The following is a 26937-nucleotide window of genomic DNA, read 5'->3' on the forward strand; positions in this document are numbered from 1 at the left end:
GAATGTTTCTTTACTTAAAACTATCATATTGTGCGTATTAATAAACTCTCTGACTCTTTCAGAAAATCCTTCTCTAACCATTCCAATCTCTTGTCGCTTATAATGAAACAATGCATCTTTTCTAGCTTTAAGTACTGAAAATTAGTCCTACTTGCATCATGGATTTCAAGCCACTTCTTCATTATTTCTAGAATGTATCGCTGCTTTGGAAAGCCTGTCCTTGAAAGTGGATATTGTTGTGATACTGAAGAAAATTATATGCAACGAAAATATGTCCTTGGCCAATTTCACTTTCAGTTTTTTAAATATGAAGTTCCCTTGTGATTTATTGTTAAGAAAAGTACTGGTTCAATCACTTCCTTGGTCTGGATGTGGTACATCCATCTTCGATATCTTGACTTCCTAACCAGTTCCAGCTTCTTTGTTTCCGTATTGACACGTATCAATTTCAGTTTCAAATGGTTATATTTGTCGATTTCAAAACTCTAATAGCTTATCTGTACTCCAATAGACATACAGGCGCTATCTCCCAGCTGTCCACCGTAAGAATGGTTTACGTAAACAGCTGATTCATTATGAGAATTTTCGTCCCCTTGCTCTTATTTCCAGTGTTTTGCCGCAGTTCATCTTTCTTTATTGGCCACCTTTCTAATTTTTGGAATAAGTTTTAAACTTTTCTTTCAGTTTCCTTGTCTATAGTGCAGGACGATAATCTGCAGAGTACAAACAAGGGATGTTCTGGATTCCCGTGGAACGTTTTTCAGCAATTTCAGTCTTACATCTGCATCACCTGGGAATTCGTGAAAAGAAATGCCTTTACTCTTCCCGCACTGGCTTTGCGATACGGTACACAGCAATAAACCACTGTGTAAATGATATGCCGATACCGCTACCTACAAGTGAAAAAATATACTTCAGTTATGTTTAATTGTCAGCTTTAATTTTATAATTAGGCCATACATTGTATAAACTAATTACAAAATATTCTACAAGGTGGCTTGGTTATTTGTTGAGTCTCAATTGAAGCAAAACGAGTGTGAATGAATTCCGAACTTAAACAAGCATGCATGTGTACATGCATATTATAACAGTATAATTTATATATATTGTACCTGTCCAAGGCTTCAGTACATAAACAAGGTACCGTGGTTTATAAGTAAGAATGGAGCACCTCCGATGAGCCCGGTTATCGAAGTCTCACCCTCCCCTACTAGAATGATTCGCTAGCTGAGTCTGTATCGCATTTTCTGGTCTGACTGGACCGTCCGATGGGGCGATAATCCTCTAATGATCTCTATAGTAGGGGAATATTAATTATGAGAGGAACACTAGTTCATTACTAATGAGAAGAGAAACTATATATTATATAACGACTTTACTCTACTAGTGAAACACATCTTATTCACATGGATATGCCATACAAACACTTTACATATGTATTTAAGGTGATCCTGATGTTTAAATGTTCGGTAGTCTCTCTCTACACCTCATTTTACGTTCAATTATTTCAAACTTAAGAGGCGTTCCCTCTCGAACTATTTACACTATTTCAGACTTAGAGAGAGGCGTTTCCTCTCGAATTATTTGCACTCTACACTTATCACTTTGTACACACATTTAATTAGTATGGGCATACCCTGCTATAGTTCTGTTTATCTGTCGAGAATCAATATATTCAAATTATATCAAGTTACGATATCCTATTATCGGATGAACTGAAGTAGACGCGTGTTATTTACGTATACATTCCCAAATCTTTGAAAGTCGTATCACAACACTTCCCTAAATTAATCATTGCTGAATATACTTTATAATACACACGCTCGTTTCATTAGGACTTTCATCAATACACATAACACGACATTATTTACACAACGTTGCTACCTGTGGACAATCATAAAGCGACCCAAACATCATAAACAGAGTATCATAGCACTTCCTGTAAGAGATGGGCAAGAACAAATACACTTCAAACACACACGATGAGTCACAGATGGCACAAGTCATCTGCTGCTGGTGACAGTGAGTATAAGCTTTCACAGTCTCCTGGAATGAACTCAGGATCTTCTGAGACAGGGTATATTTAACCTGGAATTCCCTACACGCTGTAAATAATTAAGGAAAGAAATTGGAGGGATCCTTCCTTTAATGCTCATTGGAATCTATGCGACGTTGGTAATATTTAAATTGACGCACGTAATCGCTGTGCCGAGAGGAATGAACCAGCTACTTGTATTCTGTCCCCTTTCAATGGAGCAAACACTTTACTTCGTCCCTTTTGACGGGCTCGTAAATCACCCAGCTGTAAGTCGCCCACGACCCACTTCCAAATAGCGAGCCACTGGGTCCTCTCATACTCTTGCTTCACGGCAAATGATCTCACTTCTTTCTTTCCTGGCCACAATGGCAGCACATTAAATATTGGCTCTAAATCCGGCCGTAATCGTTATCTTCGTAGCACGGTATCCACTTCGCGCATAGTGATAACATTCCAGGGGGACTTTTTACATTTTTATTTCACAATATACATTAGGGATACAGCCTGCCTAGCCACCCGGTTCCTCCTCTCGGTACCTCGAATACAATGCTATTTAATGATGAACCCCTGCCACACGGGTTCCAATTACCTCACACACTCACGAGCTAAATAATTTAACGATATATACCCCAATGTCATGTCTCCATCCGTTGTTTCAGCAGCCTTAATTACTAGTTAGGAGGACTCCCTACCAGGTGTGAAGTGCAAAAAAAAAGGTCAATTACTGAGAGATCTTTGATGACTCATATTTGCTATAGAGAAGATGAAAACTGAAGTCATTTTTACAGAATATTTAAGCCCTCTTTACTCGACAGCGCTGCACACTTAATTAATCTGAGGTCCTTAGAATTACATCGTGCATTATAAAAAGAATCTTATAAAAACGGAAGTAAAATATGGTTGTTCCAAACCATGATGAAGATTCCGTAAAAACCCAAAATAAAATGAAATTATTATTATTCCTTTGAACTAGCATATTGGCGGTCTACGTTACATCTACATGCAAATTTACTCTATATTTACAATAGGAGACGACTTTCAAGGCTACAAATAGTTGGAAATGTACTCATCCTTCAGGACACCACGAACACAGCTTACAGGAGGGCACACGCATGTATTTACTCTGCCCTCATGATGCCACGAGCGATGTGAAGTCCTTTGATCACCAACTGCTGAATCACGAACATGACGGCTTGATCTCGTGCGAAGTTCCAGACGATCTCTGCTACACCAGGCGAAATTCCAGCAGGCAGCTAGATGTCTCGTTCTCTCCGACGTTCTTGTATACTCCTTATGTAAATGAGGGGAAGTTATCTCATGTGAACAGGTTAATTTATATTACACATCACTGATTAAATATATGGTTGGGTCTGCTCAATGGCACAAGCATCCAACCCAATGACGGTTGTGTCCCTGAAGCCCGACATTATTCCCTTCTCATCTACCTATCCTTTTTATTGGCAGCTACTCTATGTCCTGAAGCTCCACTGGTTCACTTAATAACGTCACTGGTTAGGCCACTAATGCGTTAGCACTCTCGTATTACACAACAATAATTCAGGCATACTCTATTGCACTTAGTCATAAGTAAGTCGAGTTCTCTACTGCTTTTGGGATCGATCTAACGTGGCACTGCCCTTAATCATGCCGTCAATGAGCCGTTCATTTACTTTCCTTATATTTCACATTCATATCGAGCACACTCGCTCCACACACTTAGTGAAATACGTGCCTAATTATGTTAATTGAGCCGTCTTTGTTTAGGCATATATAGGGCTCGATGCGCGGCCTCTTCGACACACGGACAGGGATCATCACGGTTTCGTACCGTTCCTACTATATTTGTTAGCGGCACACTGTACGCGCATACAACTTACTCAGATTGTGGTTATTTCCACATATATTCTCAGACTTTGATAAATCACTGCATTACACTGCTCACATTACAGAATGATTTCTTCATAAAAGACTCGCACACAAATCACGACGAACTGGTAACGAACTGACGTTAAACTGAAAATGAACTGGTGGTGACCTTTCCTCAGCTCCTTACTATATAGGCGAGATGCCCTGGTGCTGGCATTGGGGGAATAACACAACCCCTTCTCAAAATGTGCTCCGGTAATACGCAACGTAGAGTGACGAACAGGATATGAAATTGTAGCTCCTGTATTCCCATTTTCACTGAGTGAATATTATTAAAATAGCTTCGTGCATTCTCAAGCAATCTTAAAAGCGTCCTTTTGCTCTGTCGGTGAATGATGACGAATTCTCGAGCTCGTTGCCACGGTTGGGACCCAACATCTGGTAACCATTTAGACGCGCCCTTGTTACGGCGTAGTTACCGTTCTTTCAATTATGTGGAGCACTTCTCGGTCTCATAATTATGTGTAAAATTCCCTGATCCAAATGAATGTTTGCACGTGACTCTCCGTTGAGTATTTCGCTATTTATAATAATTATCCGGGGAAAAACAATTGAATTCGATGAGTTGGCAGTGGTGAATGACTGAGGGAAATACGGTATAATGTTAGCTCTCACGTTGGAAGTACTTCAGGAGCTCTACTAGTGACCAAGATTCTCTGTCACGCAGTTGGAGTGAGAAAACTTAAAGTACAAGCGCTCCTGCACCGCCTCGCAGCTAATTACCGACAACTAGAGTTGGGTCGCGCGAGGCGGCATACTGCCAATCGCATCCCGGAGCGGGTGGATAAATCCTAACTTGGGCAGTTTTTACCGCAGAATGACCTTAAACAGCATATTTCATCTCCTTGGTATCATGACATACTATATGTGATATTGTGAACGGTCACAATATATATACACTGACTGACAGAGCAAATGCAACACCAAGAAGGAGTGGTTCGACAGGGATGAAAGTTGGAGAAAAAACAGAGGCTGCACGGACGAATAATTGATGTTTATTTCAAACCGATATGCAGGTTACACAATGCGCACGGCATCGACTCAGTGGGATGTAGGACCACCGCGACCGGCGATGCACGCAGAAACACGTCGAGGTACAGAGTCAATAAGAGTGCGGATGGTGTCCTGAGGGATGGTTCTCCATTCTCTGTCAACCATTTGCCACAGTTGGTCGTCCGTACGAGGCTGGGGCAGAGTTTGCAAACGGCGTCCAATGAGATCCCACACGTGTTCGATTGGTGAGAGATCCGGAGAGTACACTGGCCACGGAAGCATCTGTACACCTCGTAGAGCCTGTTGGGAGATGCGAGCAGTGTGTGGGCGGGCATTATCCTGCTGAAACAGAGCATTGGGCAGCCCCTGAAGGTACGGGAGTGCCACCGGCCGCAGCACATGCTGCACGTAGCGGTGGGCATTTAACGTGCCTTGAATACGCACTAGAGGTGACGTGGAATCATACGCAATAGCGCCCCAAACCATGATGCCGCGTTGTCTAGCGGTAGGGCGCTCCTCAGTTACTGCCGGATTTGACCTTTCTCCACGCCGACGCCACACTCGTCTGCGGTGACTATCACTGACAGAACAGAAGCGTGACTCATCGGAGAACACGACGTTCCGCCATTCCCTCATCCAAGTCGCTCTAGCCCGGCACCATGCCAGGCGTGCACGTCTATGCTGTGGAGTCAATGGTAGTCTTCTGAGCGGACGCCGGGAGTGCAGGCCTCCTTCAGCCAATCGACGGGAAATTGTTCTGGTCGATATTGGAACAGCCAGGGTGTCTTGCACATGCTGAAGAATGGCGGTTGACGTGGCGTGCGGGGCTGCCACCGCTTGGCGGCGGATGCGCCGATCCTCGCGTGCTGACGTCACTCGGGCTGCGCCTGGACCCCTCGCACGTGCCACATGTCCCTGCGCCAACCATCTTCGCCACAGGCGCTGCACCGTGGACACATCCCTATGGGTATCGGCTGCGATTTGACGAAGCGACCAACCTGCCCTTCTCAGCCCGATCACCATACCCCCCGTAAAGTCGTCTGTCTGCTGGAAATGCCCCCGTTGACGGCGGCCTGACATTCTTAGCTATACACGTGTCCTGTGGCACACGACAACACGTTCTACAATGACTGTCGGCTGAGAAATCACGGTACGAAGTGGGCCATTCGCCAACGCCGTGTCCCATTTATCGTTCGCTACGTGCGCAGCACAGCGGCGCATTTCACATCATGAGCATACCTCAGTGACGTCAGTCTACCCTGCAATTGGCATAAAGTTCTGACCACTCCTTCTTGGTGTTGCATTTGCTCTGTCAGTCAGTGTATATATATGTATTTATATGTATTTATAATGTATCCCTGTTTTGTCATACGAAATAATAATAATAATAATAATAATAATAATAATAATAATAATAATAATAATAATAATAATAATAATAATATGGTTCATGTTTGTGGGTTACAGTTGTCACGTCCTAGTTCGTGAACCATGGGCAATGGCTGAGTGGCCTAGTAAGTGATCCTGAGAGTCGGGATACCAGTTGCTATGGAATGGGAGTGGGAATCTCGGACATATTCTGAGTCGTGGCCCTCCTTGTGCTCAGGCGGCTAGGACTATACAATTCACCGGTGGTCCATAACCCGTAAGGGGAGAGATCCTCACTTGGACTATGTGCAAGTAGGGCGGCATCCTGCTTCATGAATTTACCGAGCTCAGAACACTTTAAGCAAGCCTCGGACCTATGGGAGTAACGGAGTCCCACTCCCATTTGACAGGCGAGGGACTCCTTGGAAACAACTTGGCGAACGAAATGGAATTCGATGCGGAGCTATCAATATTAATGGGGCTTATGGAAGAAAGAAGGTAGAATTGGCTGAGTCAGCAAAGAGGATGCATCTGGATGTGCTAGGAGTAAGTGATATTCGGGTAAGGGGAGATACTGAGGAAGAGATAGGAGATTATAAGGTGTACTTGGCGGGTGTTAGGAAGGGAAGGGCGGGTCTGGGGTAGGGCTCTTTATCAGGAATACCATTCCACGCAACATAGTTTCTGTTAGGCACGTAAATGAGCGAATGATGTGGGTAGATTTGTCAGTGGGAGGAATTAAGCCAAGAATTGTGTCCGTGTATTCACCATGTGAGGGTGCAGATGAGAATGAAGTTGACAAGTTTTATGAAGCATTGAGTGACATCGTGGTCAGGGTCAACAGCAAGGATAGAATAGTGCTAATGGGCGATTTCAATGCGATAGTTGGGAATAGAACTGAAGGATACGAAAGGGTGATTGGTAAATGTGGGGAAGATATGGAAGCTAATGGGAACGGGAAACGTTTGCTGGACTTCTGTGCTAGTATGGGTTTAGCTGTTACGAATACATTCTGCAAGCATAAGGCTATTCACCGCTACACATGGGAGGCTAGGGGTACCAGATCCATAATAGACTATATCTTAACAGACTTTGAATTCAGGAAATCTGTTAGGAATGTAAGAGTTTCTCGGGAATTTTTCGATGATACAGACCACTATCTGATCTGTAGTGAACTAAGTATCTCTAGGCCTAGGGTACAGAAAGTGAAATCTGTCTGCAAACGAATAAGGGTAGAAAATCTCCAGGACAAGGAAATTAGACAGAAGTACATGGATATGATTAGTGAGAAGTTTCGAACAGTAGACAATTAGCAGGTTCTGGATATAGAAAGTGAATGGGTGGCATACAGGGATGCTGTAGTAGAAACAGCAAGGGAATGCCTAGGAACAACTGTGTGTAAAGATGGGAAAAGGCGAACATCGTGGTGGAATGATGAAGTGAGAGCAGCCTGTAAACGTAAAAAGAAGGCTTATCAGAAATGGCTCCAAACAAGGGCCGAGGCAGACAGGGATCTGTATGTAGATGAAACAAACAGAGCGAAACAAATAGTTGTTGAATCCAAAAAGGGGTCGTGGGATGATTTTGGTAATAACCTGGAAAGGCTAGGTCAAGCAGCAGGGAAACCTTTCTGGACAGTAATAAAAAATCTTAGGAAGGGTGGGAAAAAGGAAATGAACAGTGTTTTGAGTAATTCAGGTGAACTCATAATAGACCCCAGGGAATCACTGGAGAGGTGGAGGGAATATTTTGAACATCTTCTCAATGTAAAAGGAAATCATCATGGTGTTGTTGCAAACATCCAAGCTCATGGGGAGGAGGAAAATGATGTTGGTGAAATTATGCTTGAGGAAGTGGAAAGGATAGTAAATAAACTCCATTGTCATAAGGCAGCAGGAATAGATGAAATTAGACCTGAAATGGTGAAGTATAGTGGGAAGGCAGGTAAGAAATGGCTTCATAGACTAGTAAAATTAGCGTGGAGTGTTGGTAAGGTACCTTCAGATTGGACAAAAGCAGTAATTGCACCTATCTATAAGCAAGGGAACAGGAAGGATTGCAACAACTATCGAGGTATCTCATTGATTAGTATACCAGGCAAAGTACTCACTGGCATCTTGGAAGGGAGGGTGCGATCAGTCGTTGAGAGGAAGTTGGATGAAAACCAGTGTGATTTCAGACCACAGAGAGGCTGTCAGGATCAGATTTTAAGTATGCGCCAGGTAATTGAAAAATGCTACGAGAGGAATAGTCAGTTGTGTTTATGTTTCGTAGATCTAGAGAAAGCATATGACAGGGTACCGAGGGAAAAGTATATGTTAACTATACTGGGGGACTATGGAATTAAAGGTAGATTATTAAAATCAATCAAAGGTATTTATGTTGACAATTGGGCTTCAGTGAGAATTGATGGTAGAATGAGTTCTTGGTTCAGGGTACTTACAGGAGTTAGACAAGGCTGTAATCTTTCACCTTTGCTGTTCATAGTTTACATGGATCATCTGCTGAAAGGTATAAAATGGCTGGGAGGGATTCAGTTATGTGGAAATGTAGTAAGCAGTTTGGCTTATGCTGACGACTTGGTCTTAATGGCAGACTGTGCCGAAAGCCTGCAGTCTAATATCTTGGAACTTGAAAATAGGTGCAATGAGTATGGTATGAAAATTAGCCTCTCGAAGTCTAAATTGATGTCAGTAAGTAAGAAATTCAACAGAATTGAATGTCAGATTGGTGATACAAAGCTAGAACAGGTCGATAATTTCAAGTATTTATGTTGTGTGTTCTCCCAGGATGGTAATATAGTAAGTAAGATTGAATCAAGGTGTAGTAAAGGTAATGCAGTGAGCTTGCAGTTGCGATCAGCAGTATTCTGTAAGAAGGAAGTCAGCTCCCAGACGAAACTATCTTTACATCGGTCTGTTTTCAGACCAACTTTGCTTTACGGGAGCGAAAGCTGGGTGGACTCGGGATATCTTATTCATAAGTTAGAAGTAACAGACATGAAAGTAGCAAGAATGATTGCTGGTACAAACAGGTCTGAACAATGGCAGGAGGGTACTCGAAATGAGGAGATAAAGGCTAATTTAGGAATGAACTCAATGGATGAAGCTGTACGCATAAACCGGCTTTGGTGGTGGGGTCATGTGAGGCGAATGGAGGAGGAAAGGTTACCTAGGAGTATAATGGACTCTGTTATGGAGGGTAAGAGAAGTAGAGGGAGACCAGGATGACGATGGTTAGACTCGGTTTCTAACGATTTAAAGATAAGAGGTATTGAACTAAATGAGGCCACAACACTAGTTGCAAATCGAGGATTGTGGCGACGTTTAGTAAATTCTCAGAGGCTTGCTGACTGAACGCTGAAAGGCATAACAGTCTATAATGATACTGTATGTATGTATAATAATAATAATATACGTACCTTTTACTATTTCCGAAATTATCCCTAAGACTCGTACGTACCACTCTGAGGACAACTAACACTGCAGTATTTCACACCAGGCAAAATGCGGTATGTACTATTAGAGGAAGGAACACCAGCTAATTTCAACTTAAATCCATGGTCTCAGCGCTAAGCGATAGGTTCCTTTACCCTAAGCACGTAGTGAGTTTGCGTCCTGCTAGGGTTCCTGCTGGAAATATGGACACCATCACGTGTTCTCTTGAAAGCACACGAGGAGTTGTGAGCCATGTTGGAATGGCAGTTTCATAAAGATCGCCTTTCTGTTATTGTTAGCGGCCTTTTTCGGGCTTCTCATTGATTGACATAACTATTTCCTAGATTGCACTAGTGAGGGCAGCTCTCTCGGTTGTGAACACGGGAGATCATTCTTTCCGACAAGATAGTTGTCATATCTCTTTGGATCGAATCCTTGCTTTGTTTATGGAGACAAGAATATAAAATGGATCCCACGCTGATCGGTGTGGCGTTTTTAAGCTACAGATGGGTTTTTAATCGGTTCAAACTCTATCTATACTACCATCCTTCCTTTAATTTTGACGGCTAATATTTCAGGTATGGTAATTATTGTTTTAATATTGGTTCTACGCTGCTGTTATGACATTCTTCGCTATCATTCATAGCTGATTGATACGCATCCTTCTGCTCGGCTGCGTGAATGGGCTGTGTGCTTGTTTTTATTGTGATGGAGTTATGATGTTAGCTGGGTCTCTGATTGATTTTAATTATGTGCACTACATTCTATAATTTTACGCCGTCAGATGAACGTACGCCCCCGTGTCGACGTGAAGTTCTGTTCTTGTCGTACGAGGTGCGTAACCTGATGAGTTTGTGTATGACTACGGGATCCTCTCTAATCCCACTACTAAATTGTTTGCGCCGTGCACGCTATTTCCGACATGTATGAGACCTTTGACGATGACCGTGACAGTCACTGTATTTGAATTGGGGTTCGACCCTTAACTGGAGTTGAGCTCATACTGTTGCCGATACCGGCAATGTCAGTATGTTTGGGTGTGTTGACTAATGAGGGGAGTGAAAGGATCACATATCGCTCAGCTCAATTTTCATTATTGATCTTGTTTCTGCACCTTGTGTTTGTTTGGGGTGCGGTGTTATTTCTTTTAGCTTTGAGTTATCTCGGTCGCGACTTGCCCGCGAGGCCGTCATGTTTCTTCCCGTATATTTGGGCTATGCACAAGCCCATGTTTCTCGTTGGGTTTGATATTTATTTCTTTGGTCCAGAGATGTTCCCCCTCTGTGCCATGACGATACCTACATTCCTTCGTACTATCTGCTCTGGATTTTTTCTTCTCCTTGATGTGTTTGAGCATCTCATTTTAGGGTAATTGTTGTGGAGATGGTGGAGTTTAAAGACGCTTATGTGAAGGATGATTGTAATCTCGCGGAAGGAACGATCTAATTCACCCGTGTGGATTATATTTGTATTCGGTGAAAATGAAATGAGATTACTTTTAAAGCGTTGAGCTCGTCGTAAGTGTAATTTTATCTTGGAGTTCTCAACTCAACAGACACTGCTCATGTACGTATCCTTTTGAAGTGTTGCTCCATTTCTTGTTTCTGTTTTCAATTTAATTGTACCAATAAACCCTTATTAATCTTAATTTGAATTCCATTGCTAGTAGTACACTGACTGACAGAGCAAATGCAACACCAAGAAGGAGTGGTCAGAACTTTATGCCAACTGCAGGGTAGACTGACGTCACTGAGGTATGCTCATGATGTGAAATGCGCCGCTGTGCTGCGCACGTAGCGAACGATAAATGGGACACGGCGTTGGCGAATGGCCCACTTCGTACCGTGATTTCTCAGCCGACAGTCATTGTAGAACGTGTTGTCGTGTGCCACAGGACACGTGTATAGCTAAGAATGCCAGGCCGCCGTCAACGGAGGCATTTCCAGCAGACAGACGACTTTACGAGGGGTATGGTGATCGGGCTGAGAAGGGCAGGTTGGTCGCTTCGTCAAATCGCAGCCGATACCCATAGGGATGTGTCCACGGTGCAGCGCCTGTGGCGAAGATGGTTGGCGCAGGGACATGTGGCACGTGCGAGGGGTCCAGGCGCAGCCCGAGTGACGTCAGCACGCGAGGATCGGCGCATCCGCCGCCAAGCGGTGGCAGCCCCGCACGCCACGTCAACCGCCATTCTTCAGCATGTGCAAGACACCCTGGCTGTTCCAATATCGACCAGAACAATTTCCCGTCGATTGGTTGAAGGAGGCCTGCACTCCCGGCGTCCGCTCAGAAGACTACCATTGACTCCACAGCATAGACGTGCACGCCTGGCATGGTGCCGGGCTAGAGCGACTTGGATGAGGGAATGGCGGAACGTCGTGTTCTCCGATGAGTCACGCTTCTGTTCTGTCAGTGATAGTCACCGCAGACGAGTGTGGCGTCGGCGTGGAGAAAGGTCAAATCCGGCAGTAACTGAGGAGCGCCCTACCGCTAGACAACGCGGCATCATGGTTTGGGGCGCTATTGCGTATGATTCCACGTCACCTCTAGTGCGTATTCAAGGCACGTTAAATGCCCACCGCTACGTGCAGCATGTGCTGCGGCCGGTGGCACTCCCGTACCTTCAGGGGCTGCCCAATGCTCTGTTTCAGCAGGATAATGCCCGCCCACACACTGCTCGCATCTCCCAACAGGCTCTACGAGGTGTACAGATGCTTCCGTGGCCAGCGTACTCTCCGGATCTCTCACCAATCGAACACGTGTGGGATCTCATTGGACGCCGTTTGCAAACTCTGCCCCAGCCTCGTACGGACGACCAACTGTGGCAAATGGTTGACAGAGAATGGAGAACCATCCCTCAGGACACCATCCGCACTCTTATTGACTCTGTACCTCGACGTGTTTCTGCGTGCATCGTCGCTCGCTGTGGTCCTACATCCTACTGAGTCGATGCCGTGCGCATTGTGTAACCTGCATATCGGTTTGAAATAAACATCAATTATTCATCCGTGCCGTCTCTGTTTTTTCCCCAACTTTCATCCCTTTCGAACCACTCCTCCTTGGTGTTGCATTGTCACTGTCAGTCAGTGTATTAGTCCCATATTTATTTGCATTGGTTATGAGGGTCATTTCCAGTTCAAGGCTGTTTTATCTGGCCTTTCCTAGTCGCGATCTATACCTCATAATCTTCCGATGTGTGTGTATATGCTGGGGTTTGTTCTCGGTAGGGGCGGGGTGTGGTGCAGTTGAGAGGCGTGTAGTGAACAGCAGAACCCATTCACCGAGATACTGGAAAAGGTCGACTCTCCCACTCGTATGAATGGTTGAAGTGTTTTTCCCAGTGTGCAAGTACTCGAAGTACTTGGTTTAGTCATGCGATCTCTACAGTCGTATTGTTATCGGTGTCTTACGTAAGGCCTGAACAGCAGTTGCAGCTTCTTCACAGTTTTTCGTTAGTAATATGATGTCATCTGCATAGGTCAGGCGCCTGACTTGGTCTTTCTAATCTTTTTTTTATTTTCCATTATTTATTAACAAAATGAGCGAGAGCCCATCTCGTCGTACCACAGTTTTGATCTTCAAACCTTTCGGGCCGGGCTGAGTGGCGCAGACGGTTGAGGCGCTGGCCTTCTGACCCCAACTTGGCAGGTTCGATCCTGGCTCGGTCCGGTGGTATTTGAAGCTGCTCAAATACGTCAGCCTCGTTTTCGTAGATTTGCTGGCACGTAAAAGAACTCCTGCGGGACTAAATTCCGGCACCTCGGCGTCTCCGAAGACCGTAAGAAAAGTTAGTGAGACGTAAAGCAAATAACATTATTATTATTATTATTATTATTATTATTATTATTAACAAACATTTCGATACTCTCTTCTGAATTTTGCCTTGGTTGTGGTGTTCGTGTGTGCTCCTTAATGAGGGTGTGCTGGCATATGCCAGCTACGTCTGTCAGAGGACTGTAATGGTGTTGACGTCATCTGTTATGGCCCGTTCACTTCCTCTACAACTGCACCATTCATGAACCACTCTAGTGCAAGGCCATTCACCTTCCCATTCCCTTAGTAGCGGCAGTGCGAGATCAGCAGGGAAATTACGAGAGTGCCGAACGTGGAGCCTTCTTCATCGTGCGTTTTCTATATGTATCTAGCTACCAGATAATTCTGGAATGTTTAGTCTCCTAATATAAAATAGCAGACAATTGCAAGCCAGTTCAGCTTTGAAGTCAGTCAGTGGGTGATTACCAGTGATCGCGACGAAGAAATTCAGCTGAGGACAGTGCTCTGAAGAGTGAAAATAACTGACAGTCGGATTTGCCTGCTGCAGCGTAGATTGAGAACGAAAGCGAATCAGTGCACCTGTGCGACGAGGGACCTTGAAGAACGAAGACCACCTTGCGTCGTCATGTAAGGCTGTCTTGGTATTGACGCGAGCTGTGAAGTGTACAGCCGCTATTTGAATATAGTGTATAGTTTACAGAGAGAATAAGAGAGAATGCTAGCGATGTGTGTCCTTTTCTGTGTGTGACGGTGTGTTCTCGGTAAGCCTGTGTCTTAATGTGTAGAGTAAAGAACTAAATAATAAACCTTAGAAAAATGCCACTAGTCGAATATTTATTTACCTACTACTCTGCCAAATCATTACTGTATGCAGTGTCCGTTTTTCCATTGAGTTTTGTCTTCAGCAAACTTTCTTACTCACTGTGGGAAAATATTGCTTCCAACCGACTATTAACAGGACAGTCTAGTTTATATGTCCGTCTGTATATCCCATCATGGGGCAAGGCTGTTTAGATTATCTGTTTGTGAGAATGTTAGTTTAAAATGAAGAGAAACATTTTGGTACCTATATAGAGTTAGCTTCTGGACCCTATACTTGATTTTTGTCCTCTTACATTAAGAAAGTAATAATTTTTTTCTGTATTCTAGTTTTGTGAATGCTGCATTATTGACCAGCGGTCCAGTGGATACCTGTGATCGTACCTGGAAGGAGTTAAAGAAGAAAAATAGAAGAGAGGTGGTGTGCAAATTGCTTCCGCATAATGTTCGTAATCTACGTCTGTCGTCTCATTCAGGATCAAGGTCAGTACATCCCATTAAGCAACGGGCACTTTGTTGTAATGAATGCGGTGAAACATTCCCTAATAAATCTGATCTTCTAAGACACCTGCCCTCTCATACTGAAGTGTGTCAACTATATTGTAATGATTGTGGTAAGTGCTTCAGTGACAAGAGGCGGCTTATGAAACATGTGCACGCTTGTATCGGAGAGAATCAACATTGGAATAACGATAGTGCTAAAAGGTTTCGTGATATAACGCTTAGTATGCACGCTCTCCGTGGTTTTGGTGATCGTCCGAACGCTTGTGGTCAATGTGGCAGAACGTTCTCCCGGACATCTCAACTTCAACGACATGTGCACACTCATACTGGAGAGCGTCCAGAATTGTGTAGGGTTTGTGGTAAGCGTTTCCGTGATAAGAGCATGCTTAGTCGACATATGCGTCGTCATACTGGAGAGCGTCCATTTTTCTGTAAGGACTGTGGGAAGGGTTTCAGTGACAAGAGAGCGCTTGACAACCACAGGAGAACTCATACTGGAGATCGTCCTTACGCCTGTTATAAATGTGCTCATACATTTTCCTTGATAACTCGTCTTAAAGCTCACCTTCTTGTTCATTCTGGTGAGCGTTAGTTTATGTGTGATTACTGTGGCTATGCATTCTCCCAGAAATCGCTTCTTGAAGCTCATATGCTCATTCATTCTGGTAGTGGTGATTACAAATGTCATGAATGTGGTAGAAGTTTTCGAGGTAAGAAACCGCTTATTCGCCATCTTCTCGCCCATACCGGAGTTCGTCCGCACTCTTGTAAGGTATGTGGTAAAACGTTTCCGCGGAAGGATTCCCTTACGAGACATCTCCTCACTCACCCTGGAAAGCGCTTATAATAAAAAATGAATGACACATTCATTTTTATTGTAACCAACGAGTTAGGAAGAAAACTGTAGGGTGGCTATTCGACCGCCATATTTGAATCTTCTTGAACGGCGCGTCCGCCATACTATTAGCGATCTAAAGAAGTGGGCGTGGCCATCGAGTTACAACTCATTGGTGATTGAGAACGCAAAGTCCACGAAAAATAATCGTCATATTTTCTTCATTGCGGAAGTACTCAAAAGAGCATAATGTATTCTGCAAGTGCATGCATAAATACGTATTAAACTAACAAGATAAATTAACGAATTTCGAGTACGGTTCCATAATTAGAAAAGGAATCAGATTAACTGGCAATAAGCATTACACCACATGGAGAATGAAAATAATAGAACAGAAATCACTGAAGGTACGAAATACATACACTCTAAATGTGCATTAGCTACAATAAACTTATCTTTTGCTAATGGTTTTAGGTCGCACCGAAACAGATAGGTCTTATGGCAACGTTGGGATAGGAAAGGCCTAGGAGTGGGAAGGAAGCGGCCGTGGCCTTAATTAATGTACAGCCCCAGCATTTGCCTGGTGTGAACATGGAAAACCATCTGCAGGGCTGCCGACAGTGGGATTCGAACCTACTATCTCCCGGATACAAGCTCACAGCATCGCGCTCCCGCAAGAAACCTATTACCGGTATTAAATGTACATTAGGCCAGTCCAACGATTTAGAAAGTGGCCGAATCGTAAATGTATTTTTAATTTTTATTTTACAAAATATGGATTATACTTTCTTCTTCGCAAGTAAAACTGCCGTTTCATGTTTATTTTGAAGTTCTCCAGAAAAATGGTTTTATATTTAAGTCTCATAAACGGACATAGGCCTATCTTTTAAAACATTATAAATTGCCTGATCATGATTTAGGTGATTTATTACAAAGGGAACCTTCTGTCGCTCATACATTCAAAGTTGTGAAATGTGAGGCACATTAGGACTCGGGCAAAAGGGAAATGTTAAAAAAAATTCCAAGTTCTTTGAAAACATTGGACAAATGATAGGCAAGCTGCCACCTTCACTCCAGTAGATCCTGATGGAGCAAGGTGGCATTTGACATGCCGAAAGCAACAAATACCGATTCTACCAGCGAGTTGTTTCACTGTGTCGACCAGCAACAGTTTATTTCTCCCTGAAACTTTTTTAAATTTTGGAGAAATCACTCTCACTGACTGCAATACTAGCGACACACACTTTCACATCCGTGTCACAATTTTAATATGGTCAGTAGCGGAAATGGGTGCTCTAGCCGTGCTTACCCGAGTCCTACACATGCTGTCTATATACCACCAACCTTATAAGTGATGATATTGAACTGATGGGACAACACAAATGCCTATCGGACAAATATCAAACCTGATCTGGTGTTAGATTCTCAGCGTATCTCAGATATTGGCCTATAGTACATACTGTAAATACGTCCGAGTTACCATGACATATACCATGTTAAATCAGTGTAAAACCATTTTGAGCCATGAACAAAAATTCCTTAATTTCAATCAATCATTATTAATTTGCATTTAGAGCAGTTTCTCTGTGGAGTGAGGGCATATGATTCTGCTGATGGTGACTCATCTGTTGGATGGGGATGTCAGGCTTGCACAGAACCCTTGGTAGGAATAGGATATGTGCTAACACCGGGTTTCATCCTCTCCCTACCTTCGTCATACGCAGATTCACAAGTCGCCCATGAGCATAAGCTAGAAAGTCCTGCCTGCTTCTGGCTCCTCCAGAGACCACATAACATCATGTAATGGATTAGAATGGTTTCCAATCTCATCCCCAGTGAAAACATGGTGCCTTTATAATAATCTGCTAATACATTATGACTGTTTCCTTCATGCTACTTACCCTAGTTAATTGAAAATACCAAACCACTTAAGCAGAAGTCATTAGACTGAAGGCCATTATTGTAACAATATTCATAATTTCATATTTTACAGCTGTGTTTATTGTAGGGACATGCTGCTCATTTTGAACCATGCCTGTTGGCTCAGTTTTGAAACAAGTTTTTCAGTCACCTTTGCAGCTGCCATTAAAATCTTGAGCCAGTAACATGCAATATTTTCAATGAAACTGTAGCCTGATGATCTTAAAATCATGGGCTTTAGAGTCTTGTGAAATTTACATTTTCTGTGTTGATCAATATGCTTCTTAATGTAATGTATTAAGGAGAAAGAAAGTCAGTCAGCTTGTGACACATCTGCCTGCATGCATGTATAAATATTATTAATAAAGAGACACAGTTTTACTTGGTACACCTATCTAGTACTTCAGCAAGATACTGCTAGTTTTACATAGAGAATGTCACAGAGATTTAATGTCCAAGCAAAAAGTACTTTTCAGAAAGAGGAAGATAATTGCTTGCTTCATATACAGATATTCATATTGCAAAAAATTCCAAGACAGGTGTTAGTTGGACCGTGAACTTATTTCAAAGTAAAATGTGAATTACAACAGTGGTAAAAATGACTAGAATCTACTGAACGAAGGTTATCAACTTTAATCCTGATTCTGATACTGTAAAACAGTTGACAACCTACTCACATGCAGAGGCTCATCAGTATTTGAAGGGCCTAAAACAAATGGGCGTGGTGATGAATCAAGGGCACAAGGTGCAGGAAAATGAACAGTACACAATTTTCTTCATTTGGAAATCACTAAAGTCTCTAATATATTTTTAGAAATACAATAACGATACAAAATTGTTTATTACATAAAGAAAAATCATAATATACTCATCAAAAATGTTAAGGATATTTGCAGTTTACCTACCAATGTAACATTTATGCTGTATTTATGGTTAGACTCTGAAATGAATTGTGAAGAAGAGTCAGTAAAAATTGTGACTGGCAGTTGATTTAAATATTTATTAAGTACATTGTCCAGCTCCACGACTAAATAGTAAGCATGGTCTAAAGGGTCCGAGTTTGGTTCCCAGATGGGTCGGGGTGTTAACCTTCAACAGTTAATTTCCATGATTTGGGGGATAGGCATATGTGTGCCGCCTTCAGCATTAGAACTCATCATAGGTAAGGCCCCATTCTCGCAGACACGCGAATCGTCTAACAGGCATCAAGTTAAAAGACTTGCATCAGGCCACTTCGGAAGCCACACAACATAATTATTATTACGTACGTTGTTTAAATCTATAATGGCAGCCCTGCCTTCTTTACAGCAGAGGTACTTGACTCGGAATTGGTAAACAAATCCAGTACACCAGAACTGATGTGGCGTACGTGTCAGTGTGACTCGCTTCTATGAACTGAAATACCTCGTCCTACACTGTCTACGGCAGATCGTATCACACTAGATAAGTTGACGATAACATTGTTGACATGAATCAAAGTGTTGGTTCCAAGTTGTGGGAAAAGTTCCAAGACCCCCATTCAGTAACAGATGGGCATTGTGTAGGCCATTCACGCAAAACACCACCACCTCAAAGGCAATATATATGAATTTAAGCATGGAAACACCCTATACACACAGCTGCTACTCTGAGGTAAGAGCTTTGAGATAACAGAAAGGTTATTGTAAGTACCCAAACTGTGCGTAAGAGAGTCCATGGTGGGGAACTAATCAAGGTAACCCCCTCAGGACTCCTCCACTTGGTGGGTTGCATTCAATGGGCTAGAGTACATCAGACTTGGACACGAGATCAATGATCCAGAACATGGTTCACTGATGAAGTTAGAATTGGTTTACACGCCGATGATACTTCCGCGCGTGTGTGGGGGGGGCAAGAGAGGAACGTTACAATGAATCGTTCTCGGTAGAATGTCACCAACATCTTGGAGGTTCAGCGCTATCCTGGACAGGCATTGTTTCACCACTGGTTCACATTCATCGTGACGGCTGATGTGTACAACGCAACACTCTCCAACACATAGCAAGTCATTTTGCATAGACTGTAGGAGATGTATTTACTCTATTAGACGATAATGCTTGTCCACATCGTGCAGCAGCTGTGAACATAGCTGGAAGGGTATGTGAACAGCAGAATGGACTGGTCAGCATCTTCCCTGGGCATGAACTGCATAAAGCATGCGTGAACCCTTCTTAGAGTAGCAATTTCAAATCATCAACATCCACTACTAACGATTACGGTCCTAAAACATGCTGCCATCAAGAGGTGAGATTGTTTGCCTCAAGAAATGTTCAATAATTTGGTACTGGGCATGTCCCGCTGTATTCAAGAGTGCCACAGGTTTCGTAGAGGACAAACACTCTATTGACTTGTGGATGCATTAAAAACTGTTTTTTAATTTGTGGGGTTTAGTTACATGCCAAGTGTTTTAATTTTCACACTGGATCCTGGGCCGGCAGCCCACAAGATGCTTTTTCTCTGGTTTTCCATCTTAACACCAGGCAAATGCTGGGGACATACGTTAATTAAGGCCACGGCCGCTTCCTTCCCACTACTAGCCCTTTCCTATCCCATCGTCGCCATAAGGCCTATCTGTGTCGGTGTGACATAAAGGCAATCGAGAAGAGAGGAAAAGTTCAGGTGGTGACAGAGACGTACAATAGCCAGTTATTCAGCTTCTCATGGGTGCGAGCATTCTGGTAAGACTTTATACTGCTGCCAGGTAATGCCTACATGAGATACACCACAGGGTGGTCGAAAACAACAGGAACCGGGAACATGAGCATTTGAGTGTTGGTCAACCTGATAAATATTTTGAAAAAAGTAGTTCAGTATCTCACGTCGTCCTTTTATCAGCTGTTGAAGGTGAAATGGGCTATGCGAGGCAGTGTTGCTAAATCTGCACGTGACTTGATACTGCTTGAAAGCACTAATCGAAGAAAAAATTCGCCAGGGGAGGAATTAGACTCTGAAACTCTGAGCGGACCATAGCAAGTATGCTAAAGTGACACCAGCTGAATCCATGGTGTGTTTGTCTTTGATGCTGCTTTCTCATCATCGGTACCTGAGGGGATATAGAGCAGTAGTGAACATGGTCAGTGTCGACCGCCGTCCAACTGGTCTTAACCATGTGCAGATTTAGTAACACCTTCTCCTAAAGCGCATTCGAATTTGCCCATCAGGTCATTGATTCGCTAATTTTGGCAGCTGCTAAATTGACAACGGTAAGGAATATGGAATTATTTATCAGTATGGCCAATACTATAATGCTGATGCACCTGGTTCACTTTGTTACAACCACCGTATATATTCAAAAGCCAATTAAATCCTACAAAGGAACAAAGAATGTCGGGGGAGGCCATTGTACTACGTATAACTCTCAAGGGCAACAATAATTTAAGTGTGAAAATCAACTTGCTGGAATAACAAAAGCATGCCAAATTAGTCGCAGAACATTGCCAATAAAAGTGCATGAAAGTGCTAAGATAGTTGCAAAGAAAACACACAATCGGTTTCTCAATCAGCTGAATCTCAAAGTTTGACTGTTAGAAACCTAGAGCAGTTTCTAATTTCACACATATTACAGTCAAGGAAATGATTGTGTTAATGTGTATGGTTTAAGAAACTACAGATTCAAAGATGAAAATGAGCAAAAACATGACAGTCTTTGTTAAAAAGGGCATGAAAAGTGCGCTCTACTGAAGTGATGGAGCCATTATTGATTCAAAGTATTTCAAAAGATAAATAATGCTATAACCATGTTTTAGGAAAGGCCTCGTCCATGAATTTATTCTTATAAAATAATAAAATCTGTTTCCAGGCACAAGTTTTCTTAAATGATTTACTCCCCTACGTATTTCAAAGACTTTGAGCAAATCTTTTCAGAGTGGAGGGTCCAGAAAAATGTAGGCACTCTTTGATAGTCAATATTAATGAACACCTTACAATCCGTGTTCAAATTGACCCCCATTACCAGCCAAACAACGTCGATGCCGCTGAACTGCTGACCGAACTACGGCTGTCAGGGTTGCCAGTGTGATAGCCACACAGGATGTGGACGCCTCGATGGCTTCTCGTAGCTCGTTCAGTGTAGCTGGCTTTGTCGATAAACTTCACTTTTCAACATCCCCATACGTAGAAGACGTGTAAGATCTGACGGCCGTGGTGAGTAGTCAATACTCCAAGTAGGCTCTGACATCTCTGTGGTAGTAAGGTGGAGTGCCATCTTGTTGTAGGTAATATCTTTCATTTCCAAACACCTGCATAACATCTTCAGAGGGGAAAATATTGCAAATGGATCCCAACTACCAACGTGCAACTTGGTCCAGACTGAACAGGTTCCGGATAAGTCATGGAAGGTGCAGGGATTCTCCCTTCATGTGGAACATTGTACCATCTCCAAAATGTGACTGTGGAACCCCTCGCCAGACTATTCCCCACATTGTACGGGCTTATCCAGGTAGTTTGGAAGACGTCCTACTCCAACAGCGGAAGCACTACAGTGGATTGAAAAGTTGGACGTTCAGGTATAACAGATAACAATAATGCCTGAAGTGAATCAATCTTTTTGTTATTGTGCATGTATTGTATATTATGTATATAATGTCCTTGCCATACGCTAATAATAATACCTCTTGGAAGGAAGGCAAACTTGATATTCGTAGCATATGAAGATAGACCTCACCAGTTAAGGTACGTTGAAAGAAGAACAGGCCGCGTGAACGTGAGGAGCCGTTCAGTTTGTCTGAGCAGACAATCTTCATGAGGCACGCCTTCAAACCACTCTCAGTACTCCATCCTTCGATCCGTTTCGTCCTGGTTCATTGCGTACAAGGATCTTGGGACGTACACTTTCCACTTTGCAGCCTTCAGAATTCATCGCACGGTTAATCGGCTTACCCTGCCTTCACGTGCACGTGTTGCAACACAGCAGTGCTGGAAGCTGGACTTGTCGGCCAGACCTTTTCTTATGCACATCCTGAACAGTACCGTCAGCTTCAAATTTATCCCGAGTGCGATAAATTGCTGTACGTGTTGGCGGCCGAGTATGCCATTACCGCTGTACCTCCATGTTTTCATACTTCCAGTACCACTTCAATGTGGCCTCGCGTTGTTCAAACGACAATCTTACTTCATTCATTGCTGCACTGCCATCTGATGGAAAACGCAAGCCAAGATTGTTGCGCCATTCTGTTGAGAATACAATGGACTACGCTACTGTGCAAGAATCGCAATGATATGTCATTTGTTCCAAAGATATTAACTATCAAAGTGTCTACATTTTTTGGATCCCTCTGTAGAACATGTGACTGGTAACAGTTTATTTCATGAAGAATTAATACATTTTGCCTGTATTTTTACAGACTGGAAAAGCCTAGAAGATATTATAGAGTAAGAAAATCTATCTCATTTCACATGGTACAGGCCAAGCTACTGCCCTTTAAATAATATTAATTTTGTAAACATCTGTCTCACTTGCTTTCCTCCTTCCTTCTCAGATCTGCTTCTACAAACATGATGCAGTCTACAGGTAAAATACTGATGCAAAATTAATTTAATGAGCGAGGCATAATGAGATTCCTCACCTGGTTCCATGGCAGTGAACAAATGATCAAATTCGAAAAATAAACAATTCGGCAACAAACTTAACTCCTCAGTCTGAAGTTTTAACATTGCTTTTCTTTCATGTTTTCCCAGTAGTTCATAATTATTTCTAAAAGCTTTTTCAGCAATTTTAATTAGTGTTACTACATGTTGAGATGGATTCACAAGAGAGCCGTTCACATTCTTTTCTACTGCTAATCTACTTCCGTATGTACTGCTATTAGCCAATAGAACCTCCAGACATTGTAAGCATTTCAACTTCTTAGATGCCTGACGAACTACACTCCCTGCAATGTACTCAACTACATTATCAACATATATACTAACTGAATCATAGTTACGACTAAAATAGTCGTGATCCAGTTCCAGTGCATTTAACATAAATCTGTTGTCGATTGTATTCTGAAGAGAAGTGATACCACTGGCAGGGAAAATGACATCACAATCAGAAAGTTCACAATTTGCACTTTCAGATCACTGAACACATGCAATCAAACATTTCCTATACGCCGACCTAAACTGCAAAGCATTTGGATTATTCCTGTTCCCACCTCTAGAGCGTGAAGAAGAAAAAATAATTCCAAATGATCTAGGCTCAACCTACGCGTCAGAAAATATTTCATAATAGGGTCAACATTCCAAACATAGGCCTCAGCCAACTCCTTAAGAGCCACAAGATCAACAATGAGCCCAGGAATCGGCATTTTCCTACTTGAGTTGCAAACAAGTGCTCCATCTGAAAGTTTCAGGTGTTGTAGATAATTGATACAGTCCTTTATTTGATTGCAGACAGTTACTCTGTTCTTTCTGGAGATAGGAGATTTTGTGCCTTTACCCATTGAATGACAGGAATTCAAGATATCAAATATTAAATCAATAATCTTAACAAATTTAAAAGTGGGTTCACATCCTGCAAATTCCTGAAACCCTAATGAATTACATAAAGACATAGCACAACCCACTGGACCTGCTAAATGTCTGAGCAGCAATGGCAACTTTCATTTTTTGGGTTTCATAGTAGATATGTCGTCGTCTCAGTTTATTTGCATTATGTAAACCCTCTTTTTCCTGGAGAGGAACTAGACTTAAAAAAATCTCCCATTTAATCTTATTTTCGTCACCTCGTTGAATAGTGCCATCAACAAGAACTTCACTTTCTGCCAGCAAGTTCCGCATTAACTTCAACATGTATGCAGCATCAAAAAAACAACACTTTTCTCTGCTGTAAAGATGGGTGATGGAACCAACTCTGTACATTATCACCAGAAAAGTTACACCTAATTTCTGCATAACAGATTTATTTGTAGGTGTTCCATCACAGACTACACTTACTATACTGACTCCTGTTTCATGCAGCTTTGTAAGATACTGGTCTATTAAATTAGCTTTCATAGAAGCTGATGTGCCATCAACAAGGCAATAACCAACGGGTATCTTCCAGTTACGATTTAAAGCCGTAACCGTAAAAACAAGAGCTTCCCTGGCCAAGGGACAGTCATCACTTCCAAAAAAAAACTGTCCTAAATTTACATAACCACAAATTTGATTACCGTCCCACACAAGATCTTTCTTTATTGCCATTTCATCAAACATTAAAGATGAAAGGATAGGCTCGGCACTTCCCTCTACCTCCTGTGTAATTTTCACAAAACTTTCCTCTGTGAAGCCTGGATTACCATCCAGAACTGATGCCCAACGACGGAGAGTCCTTGGATGAGGAAGTTTAACGTGTTTCCTGAGGTACTGATAAGCTCGTAAGGAATAAAAATGTAGCGTCAAAGCAAATCTTCTTATCTCCTCAGTATAATTCTGACCAAAACCCTTGATCTGAAGTTCTAAAAGTTCCTTCAGTACACCTGTAAAACACTTGTCTAAAATTTCAGAGCCATATTCACACAGTATTTCATTAAGTCCTGCAATTAGCTGCTGGTAATTAATTATTTTACTCCTCTTTCTATTAATATTCTGTTGAAGACATTTTTTTAAATTGGCATTTTCTTCCATTGCATTGTCCATTTTGCGTGGGCTAGGGACACAGTATTCATGATCATTTCTTCTGATCTTCAGTTCAGCACTTCCTGAAAAGAGGAAAAGTGAAACAAACGAATACACATACTCCACTGTTACCCTTAGCAGTACTATTGACAAGTAAGGACCAGATCTTTCTACAAGGAAAAGTTTACTAGATGTAGCGGCATTCCGAGAGACTACATCTCTGATGACTTGAGACATGCTAAAGGAAAACTATACAGTATTCAGACTTTACAAAAGCATTTAATAGTATTAACAGACAACAATATGTTAAAACCATGATGATAGGAAACGACCACATATTGGTAATAGTTAGTCTACCGTATTTACTCATATATTAGACCCCTTCGCGTATTACACCCCCGTTGGCTTTTCGAGACGAAGAAATAGAAAAAAATAAAACTTGCATACAAGAACCCCCCAACGTAATTCATCAAAAAGCAACAATTCCGCTTAGAAGCAGCTACGAGCCTCTGATGACATCACACGTCCGTACGACTCACGCAATGAAAACATGTTTCAAAGTCATACAGTACATCTGTGTTTTGTAGTTAAGAAATGTCTGCTCCGTAGCGTAGGCCTACTGCAGCTCTGATGATGTCGCACAAATAGGTGAACAGTTTCGTGTCTTACCCGCGCATTGCAAGCACACATCGGTCATGTATATATGTCTGTGTTTTGCAGTTAAGAATGTCCGCCAGCGTAATGGTTAGCACAATCAGCTGCCGTTCTCGGGAGCCTGAGTTCTATTCCCCGTACCGTATTGCCAGAGATTTGCGAATGGCAGGAAGGTTGATTTACGGTAAAAATGGTATATGCAACTCCCTTCCACTGAGGGCCTGTCTAAACAAGAGCTGCACCACCTCGGTAAGAAGAAACAAATTTACTTTAGTTAAGTAATATTCACGGTTGTTGCTAGGCCTATTAATATAGGCAGGCAAGATCATTAACAAAGTGATCGTTTAATATCTCGTAACTCGGGCCAATATAGGTTTTCTTGGAAGACAAGTAGGTTTTAAACATGACGAAAACAATACAATCACAACTGTTTTACTCGCCAACGTACCTAACAAATAATAATATTAATTTTTTAGTGTTCCCACTTACTTTCACTATTTTTGGAGACGCCAAACAGAACATACTAGGGCAGGGATGGCGAACCTTTTCCAATTGGTGTGCCATTTTAAGTCTGATTTATTATTCTCAATTGTCTACTGTGCCACTTGTTATTTTCCTTTGGAATGGTTACAACCCGCGATCACCCCTTCCCCCGACTTCCATCCCTAATTCCAAGTTATGTTCCATAATATGTTATTACATATACATTGTAAAATATTACATTTGATTGCATGTTCCGTGGTCGTATTTTGCCAATACCACAAATATACATGTTTAAATGTGTACGATTTAAGACGTCATTAAGTATTATTAGATATAGAAATCAAGATGACTAGTACTGCCAAAGGACGTTCATTCTCAACTTTAGTGTGAAACTTGTAGCTGAATCTTAGTAGCGATGACATTTATGTTAGGTTCATAACTTCTTGTCTTCAATAACAAGCAAGAAGCACTGAGGTCTGAACCAAGATGGTTTCTAACTGTTCACAACGTTCATTGTAGAAAACAGTAGCTCGCAGGTGTATGAGTAAGTAGCGCTGTAGCAAGTTTCTTCATGGCCGAGGCTGTTCCAC

The 26937-nt window shown here is 42.3% G+C and overlaps 1 protein-coding gene across 1 annotated transcript in view; it reads left to right on the top strand.

Moving 5' to 3' along the window:
- The window catches only part of LOC136866909 (oocyte zinc finger protein XlCOF6.1), a 93402-nt gene extending 77940 nt beyond the window's left edge, over positions 1-15462 (top strand). Inside the window, exon 4 of the mRNA XM_067144005.2 lies at positions 14686-15462. Coding sequence (XP_067000106.2) covers positions 14686-15451 — 766 coding nt within the window. The 3' untranslated portion in view covers positions 15452-15462. The remainder of the gene's footprint in view (positions 1-14685) is intronic.
- The last annotated feature ends 11475 nt before the right edge of the window (positions 15463-26937 follow it).

The sequence above is a fragment of the Anabrus simplex genome, chromosome 3 (assembly GCF_040414725.1).
Source record: "Anabrus simplex isolate iqAnaSimp1 chromosome 3, ASM4041472v1, whole genome shotgun sequence".
Lineage (NCBI taxonomy): Eukaryota > Metazoa > Arthropoda > Insecta > Orthoptera > Tettigoniidae > Anabrus > Anabrus simplex.